The sequence below is a fragment of the Coffea arabica genome, chromosome 10e, assembly GCF_036785885.1.
Source record: "Coffea arabica cultivar ET-39 chromosome 10e, Coffea Arabica ET-39 HiFi, whole genome shotgun sequence".
NCBI classification, from domain to species: Eukaryota; Viridiplantae; Streptophyta; class Magnoliopsida; order Gentianales; family Rubiaceae; genus Coffea; species Coffea arabica.
The window spans coordinates 45,184,546-45,207,633 of record NC_092328.1 but is presented as its reverse complement, the minus strand read 5'-3'; the positions used below and the strand labels follow the sequence as shown (position 1 = coordinate 45,207,633).

The following is a 23,088-nucleotide window of genomic DNA, read 5'->3' as shown; positions in this document are numbered from 1 at the left end:
GGGTCATTTAGTCGCTAACTTTCTGAGTGTTTATAATTTAATTGGGTGTGTGAGTTTCTATCTCTTGACAGAAAAAAAAAATTAGCTATGTTAAGGTATCTAGACTCTTTCATGATATTCAATTAGTAAGTTGAGTCCATTTATGACTCAAGACCCAAAGTGAGAAGGCATCTTAATATTTACTAGTTTGTTGGGGCATCATGCATGATGTTGCCTAGATGGAAGCTATAAAAGAATTTGTGCATTTAAAGAATGGAACAGAATATTCATAGATTAGTGAAGCTTGTAAAGCAATAAGAGTGTAGTCGAGAGTTAGTAGGAAGTTTACAAAAGATAGTTCCAAATTTTTTGAAAGAATTTAACTTGCATGCACAATACTCATATGTGGGATTGACAATCCAAATAAATTTCCGAGTAATGATTTTTGAAAAGACTTACCGAACAGTGAAAGTGTTAAAATCTCTTTTCAAAGACTGAAAGTCATATACTTAGTGAATGCATTGTTTGTTAAAACTGCATTCATGAAGTGCATTCTTTCAATTGCATCATTGGTCGAGAGCTATTTGGAAAAGGTATCGTTATTTGAGTAATAACTTGGAAAACCAACGTGATTCCAAAGCTAAACAATTTGACAATCAAGGCATTGAACCTAATCACCAAGAATAATTAAAATGGCATCTCATATTTCAATAGCATTTATCGCCCAAACAAAACTGATTTATTAGCAAACCAAATAGGAAGAAAGTTATTAGCAGACGGCTAATTTGAAAATTTCTAATTTCCATGGCTAATTTACTTCCTAAGTATCCATAAATTGGAGGGTTTATTTGAGTGCAAGGTATTTACTTCTAACACATTACAGATTGCAAGTTGCAACCATCTAGGAGATGCAATCTCATAGTTGAGAAACCAAAGGAACATTGAAAAGAGAAATTTGAAGACACAAATTGACTTGAATAAGCTGAAACTTTTAGCGATATACAAACATACACCAAACTTGTGCATATCCCATTTCGATTAATGTAAATTAATTTTGAATTGAAAGCAATTAAGATTAATGATCATTGATTTAGCAATATTAAAGTAGTGCAACTTCAAGTATTAAATCTATTCATCGATCAAACATAGCTACACATTAAATAGTACAGTTTATATAACGAAATTATTGCACTTAAGCAGCTGTTCTAAAGAGTACAAGTCTCTTTTTTTTTTTCTTTTTTTGGGAAACTAAGGAATATAAGTTCAATTTATACATGTAACTACCGATAAGATCCAGTTTTTTATAATTAATCACTAAGATATTCAAAGCACTGACTTTTCTATACTAAACTTTTAATTTAATACAAAAAAATCAATTCAACCATCTATATTACTTCATGCAACTATTAAACAGTTGTAAAAAATATTTAGGTTTAAGCACACCATTGGAGATTCGAATCCAAAGGTTAACATAGTCACAAAAAATATTTGGACCGTATTCTATCTCACACGATCAGAGTTGAAACTAACCTAGACCAATAGCATACACAATTGAATTCACAAAATTGTCCACCCACTCAATGTCATCCCAATCAGTACAGAGTATAGACAATTAAGGTATTGAACGTAGTCACTAAGAATAATTAAAATGGTATTTGAATAGCATTTATTGCCTCAACAAAACTAATTCATTAGCAAACCAAATAGGAAGACGGAATTAGCAGATGGCTAATTTGGAATTTTCTTATTTCAGGAGTTGTTTTAAAGACTATAAGTCTTTTTTTTTTTCTTTTTTTTTTGGGAAACTAAGATATATAAGTTCAATTTATATGTATAACTGACGATAAGATCTAGTTTTTTTTTAATTAATTAGTAAGCTATTCAAAGCACTAACTTTTCTATGCTAAACTTTTAATTTAATGCAAAAAGATGAATTTAACCGTCTATATTATTTCATGCAACTATTAAACAGCTGAAAAAAATATTAGGTTTAAGCACAGCAATAGGGGTTCAAATGCAAAGGATTCAGGAAAATTAACTACGCTATAGTGTTGTTTGTGGAATTAAGAGTAGGAGTGTGTCAATTTGGCGATGAGAAGGCAATAGTTTATAATATATGTACATACATTGCATTCTAGTAGTTTGTACATTAGCAAAAGCTGTTTAACAGAGACATGCAAGACATGCAACTTCAGAAGCTCCCAATTGCTTCCACGTAAGCTAACAACACCATCGTATCTGTCCAACACCCAAACATCAAAGTGAAATTCCATAATTAACCACCTACTGATGGTGCCCATACGGGACCATACTTCTTATGTGATATCAGCCAACTCCCCTTTTTATACTTCTTAGGATATACAGAGGCTCTTGGTCCCTGTCTCCGCTCTGACCCACGTTTGTCACTTTACCCATCACCAAGTACAAACATAATAGAGAACCACTGACCTTAGCTCAGTGGCCGTCAAGGTGGGTCTTAAGATCCTGTTTGGATTGTAGGTGAGGGTTCAAATCTCACATGCAGTAAAAAAATTCAAAGGTTGTGCCAAAACATTCTCTTGGTCTAGTAAGGTCTGTGTACCTATTAGTCCTAACACAAAGTTTCTTTAGACTCCCCCTCTCCTCTAATTTATGATAGATAGGTTATACAATAGTTGTCATTTTCGAAAAAAAAAATACAAACATAATAGAGTTCTGGAGGGTCCTCGGGTGCAGATCGGCTGGCTATGGGATAACCTCATTAGGCTCCAGGTCATGTGGTCGATTCTGACTCTCCTACCCTCTCGTGTATTCTTGGGGGGCGGGGTGTACGGATGCAAGGAGATTAGTTTGACAAAGTTGGGATACTCCCTGTATTGAAAAAAAAAAAAAAAAATAGAGTCCTGGAGCACTTGCAAGTTGATCATGTTCGGACGCAATCACGCATTCGAACAAAGAGCCTTTGCCTCTCTGCTTCAAAGAAAAGAAGGAGGTGGGGTCAGTTGAAGTACCTATAAAGTTTGGGGTAATTTTATTCCTTGCGATCTACCTATCCGCTACTCTCACTGATCCTCTCATAAGGTAATCAGACCGGCAAGTTAATTGTGATTTTGCTATCCATAATTAGACAAAATATGTCTCAAAACATTTGGTGTGTTAAGATAGGAACTATAGCATTTTGTGCGATGTGAATGAGAGATAGAAAAAATGATTTAAAATATAAAAATATGTGTTAAAAAATATGTTTATAATACAAGTAAATAATTTTTTGCAATCCATCAAAACATGCCCTTAATTGCTTGATTGCTGTCAAAATCAAGATGTAGTTCATCACCACTTGATGATCACTTGAGAAGGCAGCAAATATTGCTTCTATATTTTCTAAACCTTTGTTTATTGCTGAAAAAAAAATATCGCAAGAATGTTGACCTGACAGGGAAGTAGTATAAAACTATGCGTACTAGGTTGATAATTTCTTTGTTTATTGCTGAAAAAAAATATTGCAAGAATGTTGACCTGACAGGAAAGTGGTATAAAACTATGCCTGTTGGGGAAATTTTTTTTTTTTTTTACAGTGTTGGGTCGCCGGGCTAACTAGGCCCAGCCGCTAGCTGGGAATTTTCTTGGTAAGCTGCCGGGCTGTCAGCAGCTTGAAATTTTTTTTTTTTTTTTTTTTAAAATTGTTGGGCTGCAGGGCACACCGGCAGGCAGTTAGAAACCTTTCAACATTCTATTGCCCCCCAAAATGCAATTAGCTTGCTTCCAATACCAAATGGTCAAAGCTATATTTTGTCACATCAAAATAATATAGTCAAAATAATATATTTTGCTAATAAAATATAGTTTTTTTTAAATGCCAAGAGTGTATATTTAAAACTTTATTGAAGTTTTCGCATGTTCCAAAGACAATATTTTTCTTTATTGTAAAGTGTTTTGAGCTAATTTATAATCATTTACATAATTTTTAATTTTTAATTTTTTTTGTCTAAATCGACGGCTTGGCAACTAAAAAGATACAACATGTTAAAATTTATATATAAACTTGTTTTGATTTTTTTAAGTTAGTCCAAAAAGGTATTCCCATGGTTATAAATTATTGCAAGTTGTTTTTAAGAGTACCATAATCATTCATAATTTTAAATAATTTAAATTTTTTCTGAACCAATGACACAAAAATGTTAAATATTAAAATTTTCAAATATTAAATTTTCATTAAAGAACTATATCGATCAATTTATAAAATTTTAGCAATAAATTTGGTGTATTATGACAATTAAGAAATCACAAGAAAAGGGCAAATTTGAAATGAAATTATATTCTCTCTCCCAAAATGTATAGAAGACCAATCCTTATTAATATTTAGTTGAAGAAACAAACTTTCCAGACTGGGGTTTTTTTTTTTTTTTTTTTTTCAAAACGATAACATATTCCATTTCCAGAAACTAATTACACTGTTGGAGTGCTCTTACATCTTTTTTAGCTAAACTAGTAAGCCATATTGGAAAAGATTCTTTCCAACAAATTTCATCATACAGTTACCATCTCTTCTAACAAATGAGAAGTAACATTCATCAAAACCTTGGCTTAACATCAGTATATCAGCTAAGATAGTCCCCGTAATTGGGTCTTCAACATTCCTATCCTTGAGCTTATCAACCATCAGTTTACAATCGGATGGATTTCCACTCTGTTCCAGCCCCTCTGCTTTACGGGGTATTTAAAACAAGGGAAATTCCACAGCCTCTTTAGGAATTTTAAAGGAACCATTCCTTCAGTGCAAATCCAATTTATGGATGCCGCGTTGTTTAGTCATGGTAGAGTTTGCTACATAGTAAATTTCCTCCCAAGTACATGGCAACCTGCTATAATAGGTTATGGTCATCAATTTGTATGATAGATGTGTTTTATCCTCTAAGATATCAAATTAACAAAATAACTACTAATTTGTATGTTCAAAAATATAATTATATTTTTTAATGCCATAATATCCTTGACTACAAAGAAAGTCCTGTAAACTGAGATTCATACTGTATCATTTCATCTATAAGAAGGTACCAGCAATTCTAATTTTCATTAATGAAAATAAAAACTAAAAAATACAATATTATTAAAATTTTATATTATAAGTTATTGATTATGTTAGTACAAACCAAATTGCAAGAGACAATTAAAGACTTTTATGTAAGATGGGATGTAAGATTTTTTGTGATCATAAAATAGTTGTAAGAGATAAATGTTCTGAGTATATTAGTGCCAAGTAAATTGTTAAATTTGTTTTAGCGTTCAAAAGATCATTCATCTACAGTATTAGCATTGTTAACTATAAAAAAAAAGTATTATGAAAAGTAAAATTTAATAGGATTGTATATTGTAAGAGCTACTATCTAATTGTTTGAATAGAGATACTATAAGACATGGTAAAAATTATGTCTTTTTTAAATTACTAGTATGTTAATATTCCACTCCCATGGTATGTGCTAATGGCCATAAAGTAATTATAAAATACAACCTTGTGATAGAATATAAGTGCCAAAAAGAACTCAAGTTTTATAATGTCCAAAAGATCAATAGGTTAGTACTATTAAATACTAAAAGAAGTACTATAAAAATCAAAAGTAGTATTGTCCAATAAATTGAAAATATACTGTCCAATTGTTTGAATAATAATATTATTAAATATGATAAAAACTGCTTCCATCTTGATAGTGTTATGAGATTTTGTCCAACGATTGTATTAATAATGATGAAATTGTTGTAAACGACATATTTGATGAGTATATAGTGTCAAATAAATTGTTAAATTTTTTTTTTTAGCATTCAAAAGATCATTATTAATAGTAGCATTAGTACCGTAAAATACAAAAAGAAAGTACTTTGAAAATCGAACATAGTACTCTCGAATATAGTAAAAGCTACTATCTAACATTTTTTGTCTGACCAAGTTAGTTATTTTATTGACATATCAAGCGATCTTGATGTTGAAAATTGAACTAACTTGTTACGAAGTCCTGCACGGGTGGTAAATGGTAATACAGAAAAGGGATAATTGCAGAAACCATCCCTAAGGTTTCTATTGGCTCTTTATGAGCATTTTATTTTGAATCTTTGAATTTATGGATGAAAACCAATAAAGAGCCAATACTTTACTCATCTAATAGATGAAAATCATAAAGAATTAATACTTTATGGGTCATTTCTTTTTTTTAAAAAATATTTAATTTATATTAAATAGATAACCTACCGATTTCCTTCTTGTAAGAATATTACTGTAACACTTTTTGAATTTTACTTACAAACATTGATATATTTATCATAAATTAAATGTTTGAAAGTAAAATATCCATAAAGAGCCGGTACTTTAAATGGGTAATGCGTATTTGCCCATAAACTACACCCCTTAAAGTTTATTAATCGTTAATTGATTTATAGTACTTTGTCATTCATTGAACATGTAGCACAAAGGGCAAATCTGGTATAAAATTCTAATTTCACTCCCTAAAACAATATTTTAATCGTTTGGACTGAATTTGCAAAGGATTAGTAAGTTCAGGGGAAGTCAGTACAATTTTTCAAACTACAGGGGATGTCAGTGCAAGTGTCAGAAATTCCAGGAGAGGTTTCTGCAATTCTCCCTACAGAAAAATCAAACCCCAAAAAAGAATTAGGAATACCACTTTAGTTTTGAGAATAGATTAGGGCAAGAACGGTCAAACAAGTTGATGGCCGACTCGGTTCCCTCACCAACCGACCTACCTACCCCAAACTGCCCTCCTTGGCCAGGCAACAATTTTAAACGCTTTTTGATTTAAGTAACTTCTATATATACGCTTTTGCCTCATCGCTGCTGCTGCTTTTCCCAAAAAGAAATATTTACCATATTAATAAGATACAAGACTTAATAGGATTTACAAGATTTGGCTAAACAAAACAAATCCCCCAGGGATTAATTTGGCGATTATTAATAGGTGGCGTATGACTTACGAAAGGTTGGCGACTTGATTGTTCGGTGCAGTTTGTCCACAAACTAATTTCGGAGGAAGGTGCTGAAGTCAATGAAGCAACTGCTTCGAAAGACTTGGACATGTCAACTGTCAACCATTCTGCAGAATTTACCTACCCAACCATTTAAACATGAGAAGAGAGCTGGAAAAACCAAAGGGCCATTAATTACAGAAAGACATGGCTAAAGTAGCAGCAGCAATGAGCTCTCCTGGGATTCATCATATCTCACAATGTTTTATCAAACCAAAAAACACACCAGAAGAGGCAAAGCAACCGATTTACTTGTCACAGTGGGATCTAGCAATGGTTTGCGTCAACTACATTCAGAAGGGCCTTCTTTTTGCCAAGCCTCCAGCTTTCGACCGGGAAAATCAGATGAAGGACCTCTTGGAGAAGCTCAAGGACTCTCTTGCTCTCGCCCTGGATCATTTCTATCCACTAGCAGGTCGTCTTGCAACTTTGAAACAAGAAAATCCCCCAATTTACTCCATCTATGTTGATTGCAACAATAGTCCTGGGGCGAGTCTTGTTCATGCATCCTTGAACTCGACCATTGATGATATTCTTTCGCAAATTGACGTCCCAGAAATTGTTCAATCATTCTTTGATCGTGACAGGGCTATCAACCATGACGGTCACACGAGGCCGTTGCTGACCATTCAAGTCACCGAGTTAATTGATGGAATCTTTATTGGTTGCTCGATCAATCACATGATTGTTGATGGGACAGCTTTTTGGCATTTCTTCAACACATGGTCCGAGATCTTCAGTGCCAAGGGGCAAAAGATAGCCATCTCCAGACCACCTATCCACAAGCATTGGTTTCCTGAGGGGCATGGTCCAATACTTAGCCTTCCATTCACCCACCATGATCAATTCATACGAAGACATGAAGCACCACAAATGAGGGAAAGAGTCTTCCATTTCTCATCAGAGTCATTGGCTAAACTGAAAGCTAAAGCAAATGCTGAATCCGACACCACCAAGATTTCTTCATTGCAGGCGTTGTCAGCTCATGTCTGGAGATGCATCACGAGGACACGAAATTTCCCACCTGATCAGGAAACAAGCTGTCGGCTGGCAATCAATAACAGGACAAGATTGCATCCACCTGTGCCTCAGGAATATGTAGGCAACTGTATTCAGACAGTGAGAGCAACTGCTGCTGCTGGTGAGTTGCTTGATCGCGGGCTCGGATGGTCTGCCTGGAAATTGCACCTGGCAGTGCACAACCATACAGATGAAATGGTTCGCGACTGGGTTGAATCATGGCTGCAATCGCGCTTCATTTACCAACTTGCTCAGTTCTTCGATCCTTGCAGCATAATGATGGGCAGTTCTCCAAGGTTCAACATGTACGGCAATGAATTTGGCCTAGGGAAAGCGGTGGCAATTCGAAGTGGTTATGCAAACAAGTTCGATGGGAAAGTTTCCCTATATCCGGGAATCGAAGGAGGCGGAAGCATGGACTTGGAGATATGCCTTTTACCACGTTCCATGAGTCTTCTTGAGTCAGATGAGGAGTTCATGGAGACTGTCACTTTATCAAGCTCAAGGGACTAATCTTTTAGTTCCTTCAGTGTACAACAATATTCAGATCAAATCTTGGTTTCTGCCTTAATGCCATTGTTGAAATAATTCTTGAATGGAAGTATCAATTTTAATTTAAAATTTTGTTTATGAGTTCCAACTCGTTTAGTACTAAACATAGGATTTCCTAAATGAAGGCAGAGGAGAAACAGTGATTACGTTGAGAATTCGCCTCAATACTGCTTCAGAAAGTCCCTCTATACCCACCTGCCTTTTCCATCTGATCTAATTCTAATTTTCCTTAGGGTCCAATTTTCTGGCTCCATTATTCTATATGAAGCAAATAGATCTGTCTATAGTGCGGGTTTTGGTGGCACATAATATATAGTTAGAAATTCATATTGTTGGCTGTCCACAACGCAAAAGCACAAATCCTAACGAGAAAGCCTAAATTTTTATTTCTGGTGGCGGAATTATTAATTGCCAAAAGGCTTCACTTAATCTACCTACATAGTACCTCAAAACGATGTCATGGAACTTGATTAATAATTGATAAGGACATTTGCAAGAACTATCTTGTAGCAGAAATTTGCTTTTTCCTTTTTATATTAATTATGCTTCCTGGACTGTGGGGTAGCTTTGTTAAACTGGCAAGTGTTTGTTGGACACGAGCAAGCATTGAAAGTATATCACCAGCTCAGGCAATGGGCTTACTACAACATGGTTAAACATGCACTTCATGATAAGGATTGAAATAGCCAAATTAGCAATAATTTCTTAAATCAATGGAGTTATATGCTATAATCTTTATGTATGCTCTATTTTTTGGTGGAAGAGAAATAGTTACTGCTGAAGGAAATATTATTGAAATAATAAATGCTTTTCGTCCAACTAAAGCAATGGCTCACCGAACCCAGGATCTTCCTGGAGCATGCATGCCTCCACATGTCAACAAACTGTAAGGCAAGCTCTTCAAATCCCGGCTCAAATAATATCCAACTGTCTGTCGGTGATCTACAATTCTATAGTTAAATTTTCTGGCAATGAATCCTTATCCACATGTGGCACAGAGTTTGTCTCATCAGCTGCACACCAGTAGAGTCAAGACCATCAAATTACCTGTCAAAACTCATAAGGGGGCTATGGTATCTTTATCTGTATCCTACATCCACAGGGACCTCCAATTTGCCAAGCCGTTCAAGTTTAATTTGACAGAATGATAAACTTCCTCCAGAAGCTCAATGACAGGGTATGAAATGTAGTAAATTTATATGTTTAAGTTGCAAGTTAATTATGTTATTTGAGCTTTATCTTGAGTAGAAATTATTTAATTTTGTTCTTATATTGTTTTAATAGGTGAAAATTTTAATTGAAGAGAAAATGGGCTAAAAACGTGGCATGAAGTAGCAATGGAAGAGGAAAAAGTCAAGAGAAAAGGATTTGATAAGATTGACATGTTTTAGTATTTTGGCAATAACTTGAACTACATAAATTGAATTTAGATGATTCTTGATTTAGTTTGAACCTCAGAGAATGTTCTACAAATCTTACGTAGACATCAATGTTTGGTTATCATGTTTTCATAGTCAAAAATCCAAATTACTAAAATATAGTTGAGCTGCGATGCTCTTGTAATCAGGTATCAGTGTTTTAGGTATATCTCGGCATCCATACATACTCCAAATGACTTGATTCTTGTGGCATTGAAAAGCTTATTCAAAGAGTTACAACTTGCATGTTTTGAGTAAGAACTGATTCAGCCTCTTTGATGATGTTTTTGGGCTTCAAAAGTGATATGCATGCGGATCTGTACCGATTCACGAACGGATCTAGGACTGGCGTCAGACATTGCAAGGAGCTTCGTGTCAGACATCTTCAGATTCTTTTGTGTTTTGAACTTGATCCAATGACCGGCGCTGGTCATTGGGCCGGTCATCATCAGAAAAATAGGCGAAAACGTGATTTTTCAAGTCCAATAAAGCCTATTTCTACCCTGTTTAGGATATATTTTCAAGAAACTATAAATAGGAGTTCTTAAGGTTGTTTTTAGGATAGAAACCATTACATCTTCTTTTCTTGAGAGATCAAGGAGGAACCGTGGAAGAATCAAAGAAGAAGATCGAAGCAAGGGAAATTGAGAAGTTTTCTTTACTTTTATCTTCTTATTTGTATCTTTTCTTTGAATTCTTGATTTTAATTATGAATATATTAAACTAAATTATATCTAGGGTTAGAGTTTTGTGAAGGAGTTTTGAATATCTATTTTATTTAAATTTTTAACTTTTGCCTTGATTTATTTATCTTGATTCAATTACATGTTTGTGATTGATCACCATAGTCATGCTTTTAGGGTTTGTATTGAACTAAGAAAAAATATACAATCATATACTAGATAGATGAATATATTTAGTCTAATCACAAGAGCAGGTTAGGATTTGTATGACACACTTATATCACCAAAGTTTTTAAAAGATTTGATTGAATACTTGCGATCTCTAAAGAGACATAGAATTTAATTAAACAAACTTTAGATGTATTGAGAGATAATCTAAAATACAATTGTCTGATGCATTCATGGTTTGTTAAAAAATTAACTCAAACCCTAGATCAAAATCTTAAACCCTAGTTTTTGCCAATTGTTTTCTTATCTTTATTTATTAGATTTGATTATCTATTTTATTCTTTAATTAGTTAAAAATTAATACTTTAAATTTTATTCTTTTTTTATAATAATTAAAGTAGAAAATTAACTCGAAACCATTGCTACGATCGATCCTACGTGCTTGCTGGAAATAGTCAATCACTCAACGACTCTTTATCTGTCGCTCATTTCTATCCACTAGCAAAGGGCACGTGTTTGATCGTACCAAAATTTGTCTTACTCTTATTTGTTTATAGATGCAGGCAAAAGATATGGTAACAGCCACATAGACGGCACAAAATTGTTGATGCCAAAAGAAAGGCTCAATGGTCCACAGAAGTTAATAAAGGCTTAACCAAAACAAGGTGAGGGGCTTTATCCTTTGGGGAAAGCTCTAACGTTTAAATAAGAATTTATGGAGAAAGATAAAATTCAAAGAGAGAGAACTCTCTAAATATAGAATTCTGGTGAGAAAATAGAACTCACTAACATGAGCCGAGGAGACTTTAGTTTAGTAACTAAAGTTGAGGGGCTCAGGACTTACAAGTCTTAGGTCAAATCCTCCATTTCTTTTCTTGTTTTTTAAATTCCACCTTTCCCTGCTAGAAAAATTGAAAAAGAAAAAACTTGCTGAAATGAAAATTTACCTCCTTTCCTGTGGAGATTCTCGTAATGGGCGTAAATGGGTCTTGCTTACATTCTGGATGAAGTTGTGCTTCTTTGAATCTAGTGAACAATTTCCTTAATTGGAAGATAATTATTCTTGGACTTGAATATTATCTTGGGCTACAACCTAGATTCAAGTCTTGATCCAACAAGAGAATATTTTTGGGCTGAACAGGTTTTTGTCCACAACAAATTTGATCAAATGTCCCAGACCTAATTTCCTTGTGTGCAATTTATGCAAATCTGGTAAAGTTAATACTGAATCTGTTTTTTTTTTTATTCCATGGATATCACAAGAATGAAAAGTTTGAGAATATTTCAGACCTGTGGAGATTAAAGTTATGCGGTGACAAAGAGTGAATAAGATAATTATTGGGATTAGTTTAGTGATTAGGGGAGGGCTCTTAGACTTCTATGATTAGTTTTCTTTGAACTAAAAATTTCCAACTGATTAACCTTTTTTTTTTTTTTTATGGGTGGTGCTATCAGTGGCAGAGCCACATAGAATCCCCCTCAAATTCGATAAATTATACAATGACGTTGAAACTTTTTAAGATTTTTAAGTTTGCACCATATTTTCACCTTTGAATTTTATAAAATTCTCTCGTGGATTGCTCCACTTAGGTTTAACAAAATTCCTTCCTATTCATAGATTATCCTCTTAACATTTATGTATTCTCTCCTCATTCTATATTGACCCTAAAAAAGTAAGATTTTTTTTTATTGATCACATGCTTTAACAAAAATTTTGGACCTATTTCAAATCATGCATGTAATATATTGCGAATTATTTTAATGGATGATGGGGATAAAAAATGATATAAGAAGTGAGACAAAAAATAAACCAATTGTACAACCTTTTCTTGTTAAAGTTAATTAATTTCCATAATAGAAAGACAAATTGGTTTAAAGTCAAGTTTCTAAAGCTTCATTGCATGCGTCATGGGAAAGTGAAGTATCCTGGTTGTTGCCAACCACCATGACCGACACTCAATATGTCGTTTAGTTATATAAAAAACAAGAATAAAAACATAGGAAATGAATACCTACATTTTATCATTTATTGCTAAGAAAAGTTAGGAGATGTTGATATAACATGGTACTTGATATTAGATAAATAAAATTTAGAGTGGAATCCAACAACTCGTATCTACTATCCCCAAGCAAAGGAGAGAGAATGAACTAGCAGAAATACAGATAAAACTCTCTCGAGATGTGACGTATGTGAAATAAAAAGTGATTAATAAAAATATATTTATGACATAACTAAATAAATTTGTGCAAATAATAGTCTATTCAAATAACCAAGAACATAGATCTTATCAAATTAACTCCAACTGTTGTACCTATGCCCAATTCAATCTTCTCCTTGTTAAAATTGGTAAATTGTATATTGCTCAACTGAATTTCCTCTTATTTATTGATAAAATACCTCTTATTACATCAAAAGTAAAAAAATTTATATGGCCAATTCCAATCTTATTCCATACCATGCGCGAAAGAGGATAAGGCAGGAAGTGTTACACGAACGATTTCTAAAAGTAACCCAAAGATGATTTACAATCAATGCTTCAAATAAAATTTAACAAGACTCTCTTTTTAAAAAGAAATTTAACAAGACTCTTAAATGTTAAAGAAATCAAGAAAACTTGGTAAAAATCAAAGAGTTTTGATTAATATTAATAAAAGTCTGAACAACTAAAACCCTATAAAAGAAAAGAAAATACAACTAAAACTAAAAACATAGAATGAAAAATGCATCTAGCATCCTTAACGGATTCAGAGCAAGATCCGAATCTAAGTCAGGAACAAATAGTGGGTCGAACAGTTTGAACTCTATAACTCCTCCCCAATGATCGGGATTGGATTCCTATCTCCATCAAGGTCACAAATTTTATTGTAATTTGATAAGTCAGCAGGCAGGTAAATCACAAGAGCAATAGAGACGTCTTCCTTTGTAATAGAATAGAATTTCTCCTTCTCCAAAACCCCTCCTCGTAATAGAATAAGGTTTCGAAATAAGGTCAGAGACTTGAATTTGGCAGTTGTGGGATCCGGCTCGCGATTCGGTGCAGGAGATCATTCCCCTGGGAGAGATCCCCAGCTGGTGTTCTACAACAATGACTACATGAATCCCTTATAAGATGGCTACATTCCACACCAGGAATGTATCAAAATTGGAGCAGCACAGGTTCATTGGGATTTTGCCCAGAGTGAAAATAGAATTACAGAATTTGGTGTTAATTCATGCAGCTTTGTTGTAATTATGAACAGTAACTTAAGAAAAAATCACTAAAGTTTATAAGAATTACACCAACTAAATACAATTAGACTCTTCACAATCCCTCTAATACTATATGCCACACCACGAGCATCATAACATCTATAACCCACTCGCGCAATCTGACATGTCATGTAGATGCAACTTGATTGTGATTTTACTATACATAATTCGCCAAAATATGTCTCAAAACATTTGGTGTGTTTGGATAGGAGATTATTGAAATATTATTTAGAATAATTATTGTAGTATTTTTACGATGTGATGTATGTAAGATAAAAATATGATTTGAAATATAAAAAATATGTTTTAAAAAATATGTTTATTATGCAAGTAAATAATTTTTTGCAATCTATCAGAGCGTGCCCTTGCTTGCTTGATTGCTGTCAAGATCAAGGTGTAGTTTATCACAACTTGATGATCACTTGAGAAAGCAGCAAATATTGCTTCTATACTTTCTAAAGGGTTCAAAATCAAGATGTACTTCATAACTACCTCATCAAGCTTTTTTTTTTTTTTTTTGTGAAAATTCTATACTGAGCCACGTACGACTTGAGTGACAAAGACAAACTAATGAATAACTCATCTCTTTGATTTTAAGGGTTTTTATGTTAGTATCTATCACCTAGAAATATCGTGATTTAGGGTCATTTTTTGTAAGTAAACTCTTTTTTTCTCTCATGGTGCAAAATTCAGCAATGAAGATAACCATATAGTACTCCTACATGCTAGTATATGTTCAAATATTCCACTTTTGCGCTCAACCCCGTTCAAGTGGTCAAATGAGATGTCAACGCTTCATCTGGAAAATGTAGAAGAGGTGAAGAAGAAAACCACAACTTTGAGCTGTTGCATGCAGGTTTTGTGCGTCAAAGATACAAAAAACGTGGTAAAAGGAGAATTCAAATTTTCAGACTTCAGAAATAGGGATAGTTGTAAAATTGCCAATCAAACCCTGTTTACAGCTGTTTTAAGACCAACATGGACTTGATATGCTAAGTACTTTGATAAAATGGTATAAAACAGAAGACAAAATTTGACTAGGATTCGCACGAATTCTAGTAGTTGTTTGGGCAAGAAAATATGGTACGGCATGTGTGCCTGAGTGTGAGCTGTTTACATTAATTATTCATACAGCTCTGGACATATTTTAATCCTTTGTCTTGTGTTGATAATTCAATTTTCAAACTATACCCCATTAGTCAAATTTAAAAACTAAAACTAATAATCATACTTCTGCATTTGATTTATTTGATCTAATGGCTTGGAAGGCCTTATAAATAGAGTTAATTTCATATACATTACGGCGTATATACTATTATGATTAAATACCTGACACATATATAAAATTTTCAATCTTAAATTTAAATTAAAATTATATGTCAGAGTATAGGAGATTAATCCTTATTAACATTTAACTGAAGTATCAAACATTTGAAGACTAGGGTTTTTAAACAAAGGTAATTAAGTTAAGCCCCAACTATCAAACTAAATGTCAAATCATGACTATTGACAAGGAAGAAGAGGCATACTGAAATTAGTTTTCTTCAAATAGAAGTGGGAACAACGTAGGAGTCGAATTCATGAACAAGAATTTCATCTTTTGTTTCAGAAAAGTATGCAATCTAGAAAGTTTTGTTCTTAAGTTTTCTTAGTTTTTATTTTTCCTTCTATTTGCTTTTTGTCTTTCTGTTAGGCGCATTAATTCACAGATCAGCAACATCGTTTCAAGCTACCTGCAATAAAGGGTCACATTCACAACAATCCACAACTATGATGGTTAAAAACGTTAAGCAACAAAAATCAAATAAGTGCATTAATCAAAGCAACCAACGTGTTGATTAATCAAAGCATAAAGTGCATTTATGCTGCTTTAATTAGGAGCTAAAAATAGATAAAAATTAATTTGTAAATAAATTTATTTGGACGATCCCATCAAGTTGACAAAAGAAATACACCGCTTTGTATTAGAGGTAAGGTTAATGTCCACCTCATGTATCTTTTCATAGTAATCAATAAAATTTAGGGTTGGCATCCATCTTCGTATACGGGTTTTGCCATTTAAAAAAAAAGGCATTTTGTTTTTTTAGTTTTAAAGAGGAAGATTAACTTGGTCTCAAAATAAAAATACCCATATTTTTTTGGACAACATACATCCCAAGTTACACATTTCGATCCACTGAGAATTTAGTTACTTGTGACCAAAAGATGAATATTTAGCTATTACATGACGAAGAAAAAACAAAGGTTCTTTGATTCACCAAATTAGGTCACAATGAATCCAACAGATACCCCTATTTCTTCTCGTATGTTCAGACAAATAAAGCCTTGTTCAGATTTGTTGGAATTAGTTGTAGTCCATAAGGATTCTTCGTGCACGTAATGTGTTTGCAGACTTTATATAGTCTCATTCAATTATCCAAATCAATGAATCATGCATACGAGGAGGGTATAATACAAATGGAGACAATATAAACAATTTCTTGACCCTATATTGCCAAGTGAATTTTCACAATAGAATGACAAATTTGGCTGAAGTCAAGTTTCTAAAACTTCATTGCATATGTCATGGGAAAGTGAAATATCCTGGGAGTTGTCAACCACCCTCATAGATACTCAGTATGTCGTTTAGTTAAATGATACATGAATAAATAAACACATAGGAAGCCTATGCCTGCGTTGTACCATTTCTTGCTGAGAAAGTTAGGAAATGTGGGGATTAGTCAGGCCCCGTAAGGATTGACCCGGACACCCCTGTGTCGACAAAAAAAAAAAAAAAAAAAAAGTTAGGAAATGTGGATATTACATATTTATTTTTATACAGTATATTAAATTTAGAGTGAAATACTGCTGCTACTCGTATCCACCATCCACAAACAATAAAGAGAGAATTAACTAGCAGATATTCAGGTGAAATTCTCTAATGATGTTATTTAACACCTAGCCAATTAAAAACAAGAGCAGAGATCCAATTACACTGTCAGTATAGAGATTTTTTTACATAATAAGTAGATTTAGATGAATGCCACATTATTACTGTTCAAATTTTAAATTCACTTTTTACCTGTGTGTCATATATCTATACCTGAATGTATTAAAAATCTATATACTAACAGTGTATATAACATTAATTCATTAAATTAACCGCAACTATTGTACCTCTCCTTGATAAAAGTGGTAACTTGTAAGCTACTCTTTAGACTTGTAATCTCAATAAGCATGAAACTAGTTCATCACTACCTCAAGACTTGTAAAGGCAGCAAAATTGGAACAAAAATACTATGATATTGCTTCTATACTTCTTATGGGGCCCATCGAGCTTTAATTTCCAAGGTGCAAAATTCACAATGAAGACAATTATGTACTCCCGTGTACCAGTGTATGTACAGATATTCCGCTTAATTTTGTGCTCAAATCTGCTCAAGTAGTCAATAAGATTGTCAATTCTCCATCTAGATGATCTAGAAGACGTGAAGAAGATAAGATGCCCAGACCTTTGAGTCATTAAATCTGTCCAATATTCAGAATTCAGAAATAGAATTGACTAGCCGTAATTAATTAGTTTACCTGTAAATTAGCCAATCAAACCCTGATAACAATTGTTTATGACCAACTTGTTATTAATTAATACTATGAGAAATACGTTATCAAAATGGTACAAAAGAGAATAGAAAATTTGACAAGGATTTGCATGGCTTCTAGTAGTTGTCTGGGCAAGAAAAATATGGCACTGCAGGTGTGCCTGAGAGTCAGCTGTTAATATTGAATCCTATATTTTGCATCATTCAGAATTTAGCCATATTTTAGTCCTTTGTCATTTGTTGATAATTCATTCTTCTTCAACCTATACCCCCTCATTCAAAATTATAAACTCCTTCTGCTTTTGATTTACTTGATCTAGTGGCTTGGAATGCTTTACTGAAGAAAGAAACATTTCAAGAATGTTGGGCATTTAAAACAAAAGTAATTAAGATAAATAAACCCCACCTATCAAACTAAACGTCAAATCATGACTGTTTACTTGGAAGAAGGGACATGCTGAAACTACTCATTTTCTCCTAAATAACGTGGGAACTACGCATTATTGAATTCAAGAGCCACAATTTCATCTTCTTGAGACAAAAAAGAAAGGAACGCGGTTTGGAAAGTTTTGCTCTCAAGTTTTCTTGGTTTTTTTAAATAAATTTTTTCCTTCTTTTTTTTTGAAAAAAAAAAATTCTTCTATTTTTTTGGTCTTTCTACATCATTTCGTGTCAATTGCAATAAGGGGTCACATTCACGAGAATCTACAAGGAAGGATAGTCAAAATCGTTAGGCCACAAAAGTCACATTAAATAAAGTTCCACAAACCTACCAACATGTTGATAAAAAGTATAAAGTGCATGTTTTGCTGCTTTAATCTTTTTAGGAGCTTAATGGTTGATACTAATTAATTCTTAATAAACGCATTTCCACCTAAAATACCATTTGATTATCTTTTTGGAAAGAGGAAGATTAACTTGTTCTTAAAAGAACAAAAAATTAATCTCATGACAATATACATATCAAATTAGAAAAAAAGACTTTTGCAGTCATGAGAATGTAAAACTATTTCTTCAAAATATTCCTCTGATTTACCAAATTAGGTTATGTTAAATCCAACAACTAGTATCCCTATTTCTTTCTTTTTTTTGGGGGGGGGGGGGGGGGGGGGGGGGAGGGGGGGGTGGGTTTTGGGTGGCTTACATTTTTGGGTTAATCCTTAAGAAAAGGAGGAGACCACCATGAGTGAAACTCATGATCACTTGCATCTTCAAATAGGTACAGAATACCCGGACTACCATCCCATTACCAAGTCGAACAAATGTTATAAAATTTTTTAAAGAAATAAAAGTCGAAAATTTCTTTATTATTTATCTCCGTATTCAATCTGCCAAATTACTAAAGGTAGTTCTCGACAGCCTTGTGATATTTTCGATAAAGATGCTTTAGCTTTTTTGTTGACTAGAAAGACTACATTACCGGACTAAATGACCAAAGGCCTAAAAGTTCTGCATAATCTCCAAACTTTGATGTTTGACATAGAATTACAAACAGCATACTTCCATTTAACTGAAGAATACAATTTTTTGTATCTCTACTTCTGTCCATGTTTAGTGTGATACTAAAATTTTTTCTTTTCTTTTTTCAAATAATGAGATGTGATACTGCACGGTTTATTCTCGATTGATTGATTATAGATCTTGATTTTGAATAATTAATTTTTTTTTTTATGTTCTCGCTTGCTTTTGTACTTAGATTATATTTTTTTTAACAATAAACAAAGTTAAAATTCATAATTTATCAAAGAGTAGTTTTTGATTATTCTTTATAATCATTTTTCATAATCAACTTATGCAAAATCCAAAGCAAACAATAACAAGACGTACAATTATTTGATTAGCCAGCAAATTATGGCTTTTACATGAAAAAGTAATATTGTCAGCCATTCAACCATTCCCCAACACTCCACACCACTTAAACAAACCATCATAATTAGATCGCAACTATATAGCTCTTTCACTTGTCACTCTCTTGGTCATTAATTTAAACTTGTAATTAACTTTAATTTGGTCCCATCTTTATTCTTGTCCTACTGGTTCTATTCAAATCTTCTAGCATGCATTTCAATGAATTTATGATCTTCGAATCAATTAATGCATGGGGCAATTTAAGGCTCATTGAAAGAAAGACATCCCAGATCTAAGAAGATGGGCTATGCTAGATGTACCTTTATTCTGCATAGAAACTTGTATCACTAGTTAAGTAACACGTATGGAATTTGATAAACTCAGAATTAATTGTGAGCTTGAGTACATTCAAAAACGTTGTATCATTGTCATCATTTTCTTCAAAAAAGAAAACCCGATATCATAATTTTTCTTGACACTGATTTTCTATAAGATTCAGATTTTTCCTCAACAAAATCATGAATGGGACAGCCAACTTCTTTGCTTCCATTTGAAATGGAAAATTAGAAGTAAATGCTCAAAAGAGACACGCACGAGAAATTTTGGGGAAAAAGCACGGCTCTGTGTCCGGCCATCTAGAAAGGCTTGACTTTTTTGGAGCCTAAAAGCAAATTTAGCCACAAGAAGAAAAATATTGTTGTTATTAAAAGGAAAGGGACAATGGACCAAGACTCATTGATGACATGCAACCGCACCAAACTCTATTCACACGGTTCATTTTCATTTTCCCCCATTTCTTTTTGTCATTTCCTTCCTGGATTGCTTCTTGCTCCCTTTCTTTTCCACCCATAATCTTCCTCCAAGAAAACCATGCTTGATCCAAGAACTGAATCTGATGACAACCCTCATCAGGCGTTTGATCCCTTCAGAAGCATAAATGATAGAAATGGCAGTGGTAGTTGGAGGTCAGGGAGCTTTGGTGCAAGAGCAAGAAAAACAGGGGGAAACTATCAGAACTATTGGAATTTGAATGGTGATGGAGTTCAATTCAGGCCTCAAAATTCAGAAGATGAATCAGGGGTTCAATCACCACCTCTGTGGAAGAGTAGTCCACCGACAAGTCCATTGAATTCTCGGTGTAATTCCAATACTTATCGGTCACTATCTCCAACTTCAAGAACACAAGCCATAGCCAGAGGACAAAGGGAACTCATGGAAATGGTCAAGAACATGCCTGAATCTTGCTATGAACTGTCTTTAAAAGATCTTGTGGAACATCCCAGAATAGAAAGTCCTAAAGAAGAATCATATTTACTTGAGCAGAAAAATTATGATGATCGTCTTCAGGTTTTGAATCAGAAAGTGAAGTCAATAAGAAGGCAAGAAAGCAAGAACAGTGAGAAAAAAGCACAGATTCTGAGAAGTAAAAGTATGGAAAACAGGGATTTGTTTCTGAAGATGGTTTTTCCACTTTCTTTCAAATCAAGAAAGAAGAAGAATCTGATGACCAATACTCTTGCCAAAGTTTCTCCTAAGCCAGAGGTCCCTGATAAAACATCAAAAAGCGTGGATAAAGATTGGTGGAAGAAAAGATTTTCAAGCTCCAGTGGGAGCGAAAGTGGTAGAACAAGCAGCAACGGTGGAAGCACTGGAAGTAGTGGTAGCAGCAGCAGCAGTAGTCGCAGCAACAGTGGCAGGTAAATTTTTCCTGATTTTTTCACCCTTTTCCTTCATGCCTTTGAATCTGTTAGCTTTTCCTTCAAGTTCTTGAAATTAATTTAGAAATTCTATGCTCTTATGTAATTAGATTATGTCAGCGCATAATAAAGTACATCAATTTTTGAATCAGAACTGCTCTTACAACGTTTGAGCATAGGTGATAAATCCAAAATCTGATCTTGATTAGAACAAAAAGAATAAAGCAGCCAGAATAGTTTGTTTCTAAGCTAATTGGATTGGGGCATATGGACAATTGAATAGTGGATTAATTGGATTGGGATATATGATTATAATTTGAAGTTTAGAGCCAAGGAGAAGACAAGAAAATCTGATATTCTGGCTATCCATTGCTCACTTGTTAATTCTTTTGGAGAATGACAAAATTGTGCCATGAAAGGTATGATCCAGTTGGTGCAAATAAGACAATCTAATAATGATTTTCTGTAGCATCCTTTGTATTCAAGTATTGTTGGGTCCTATATGGAAACAGAACAGAGCAGAACAGAACAAACAACAACTACTGCTTTGGAAAGAAAATATGGTAATTGTTGCTAAGTTAATCGTAATTATCACTTCTACTGTCTTATTTTTCACAAGGTACTACATGATTAAAAAAAAAAAGAGATTTCGGAAGTGCCATTAATAATTGCATTTTCATTTCGTTACAAAAAAAAAAAATTGTATTGATATGTTTTGTTTCTGTTTTCGCACCAAATATTTACATATACAGCATGAATACTAAACTAGTCATATTGATTCTTGAATGTGATGCAGGAAAAGAAGTGGCTTCTTAACAAGTTGCTTCTCCTGCTTTTATTCCACGAAAGGCAAATCTCGTGAGTGAAAAGAGAAGAGTGGCATTTTGATATGGTAAAGAACCCTTATCTTCTGTAAACCCGGTGGTATGGTAATTCATGGTGGATGAAGATAAAGAAGTTCTTTTAATACTTGTCACAAAGTTTGGAGTTCATTATGTGTATATTCTCGGAATTATCAACAAAAAAAGTAGTACTAGTCCACTAGTTGTTACTTCTTTTAATATTTCAAATAGGTGGTTCCTTTTTATTTTTTTTGTAAAATCATCCTCTTTGTTTATCTGAAAATGAGTGGGCATGCCCATCTCAAGGTGCAATCAATTTGACATTCCAATGCAGATTTTGGCACGAAGATACACATGGTAGTAATTTGTCAACCCGGGTCTGTCAAATGATTCTAGAGGAATAATAGGGGAGGACATTGCAATTTGGTTCCAAGAATTTGAGGGTTAGATAACACAATAATTGATCTTTTTTTTTTTAAATATTGTTTTAGTTTTGTATTAGGCCACATACACCAAGATTTCATAGTTTTTCTTTCCAATTGAAAGTCAATTGAAGTTTTGTCTCTATAACTTGAAAATTGAAAATTTTCCATGCACGAGCAATATGAGTGTTGGCTCTTTTCCCACATATTAAGATGACAGTCTAACACATCCATTGACTATCGATAGATATTTGCCCCACCAAAGTCTTGCATCCCAAGTCCTCCCGTGCTCTAATTTATAAAGTGGATTGTTTCACTTTATTTGAAGTCAGCAAAAGAAGATAGTTTGATTCATACAATCATGCATCAGAAATCCTATCTAGTTCACATAAAAATGAAATTCTTAATCAATTTTAAGGTTAAAAACTTTTATTCTTTGGTTAAAACCCCATAGTCAGTCCTAATTTGTGTTGAATACTATTAAAATTTGAAGCAAATAGGAGGTCAAAAACTTGTTAGTAGCTATTAAAGTATATCATTTCTGTCAAACGTAATTATGTCTTTGTGATGAGCAAGTTGCAACTTAACTAATAGAAATTTCTACACAAAACTTTATCCTA

General features: G+C 33.4%; 2 protein-coding genes and 1 long non-coding RNA gene across 3 annotated transcripts; all 3 read left to right on the top strand.

Annotated features, from left to right (window-relative positions):
• The first annotated feature begins 7,031 nt into the window (after window positions 1–7,031).
• Window positions 7,032–8,631, top strand: LOC113711926 (uncharacterized acetyltransferase At3g50280-like). Its single transcript, XM_027235169.2, has one exon. It carries the CDS (start codon window positions 7,138–7,140, stop codon window positions 8,521–8,523), a length of 1,386 nt encoding a protein of 461 aa, XP_027090970.1. The 5' UTR covers window positions 7,032–7,137; the 3' UTR covers window positions 8,524–8,631.
• A 772-nt stretch (window positions 8,632–9,403) lies between these two features.
• Window positions 9,404–10,772, top strand: LOC140015400 (uncharacterized). The gene is made up of 2 exons (XR_011822051.1): window positions 9,404–9,739; window positions 10,282–10,772. It is a non-coding gene; the product is annotated as an uncharacterized lncRNA (long non-coding RNA).
• A 9,448-nt stretch (window positions 10,773–20,220) lies between these two features.
• On the top strand, window positions 20,221–22,379 carry LOC113711157 (uncharacterized). The gene is made up of 2 exons (XM_027234341.2): window positions 20,221–21,204; window positions 22,001–22,379. Exons 1-2 carry the CDS (start codon window positions 20,378–20,380, stop codon window positions 22,068–22,070), a joined length of 897 nt encoding a protein of 298 aa, XP_027090142.1. The 5' UTR covers window positions 20,221–20,377; the 3' UTR covers window positions 22,071–22,379.
• Window positions 22,380–23,088: the final 709 nt, after the last annotated feature.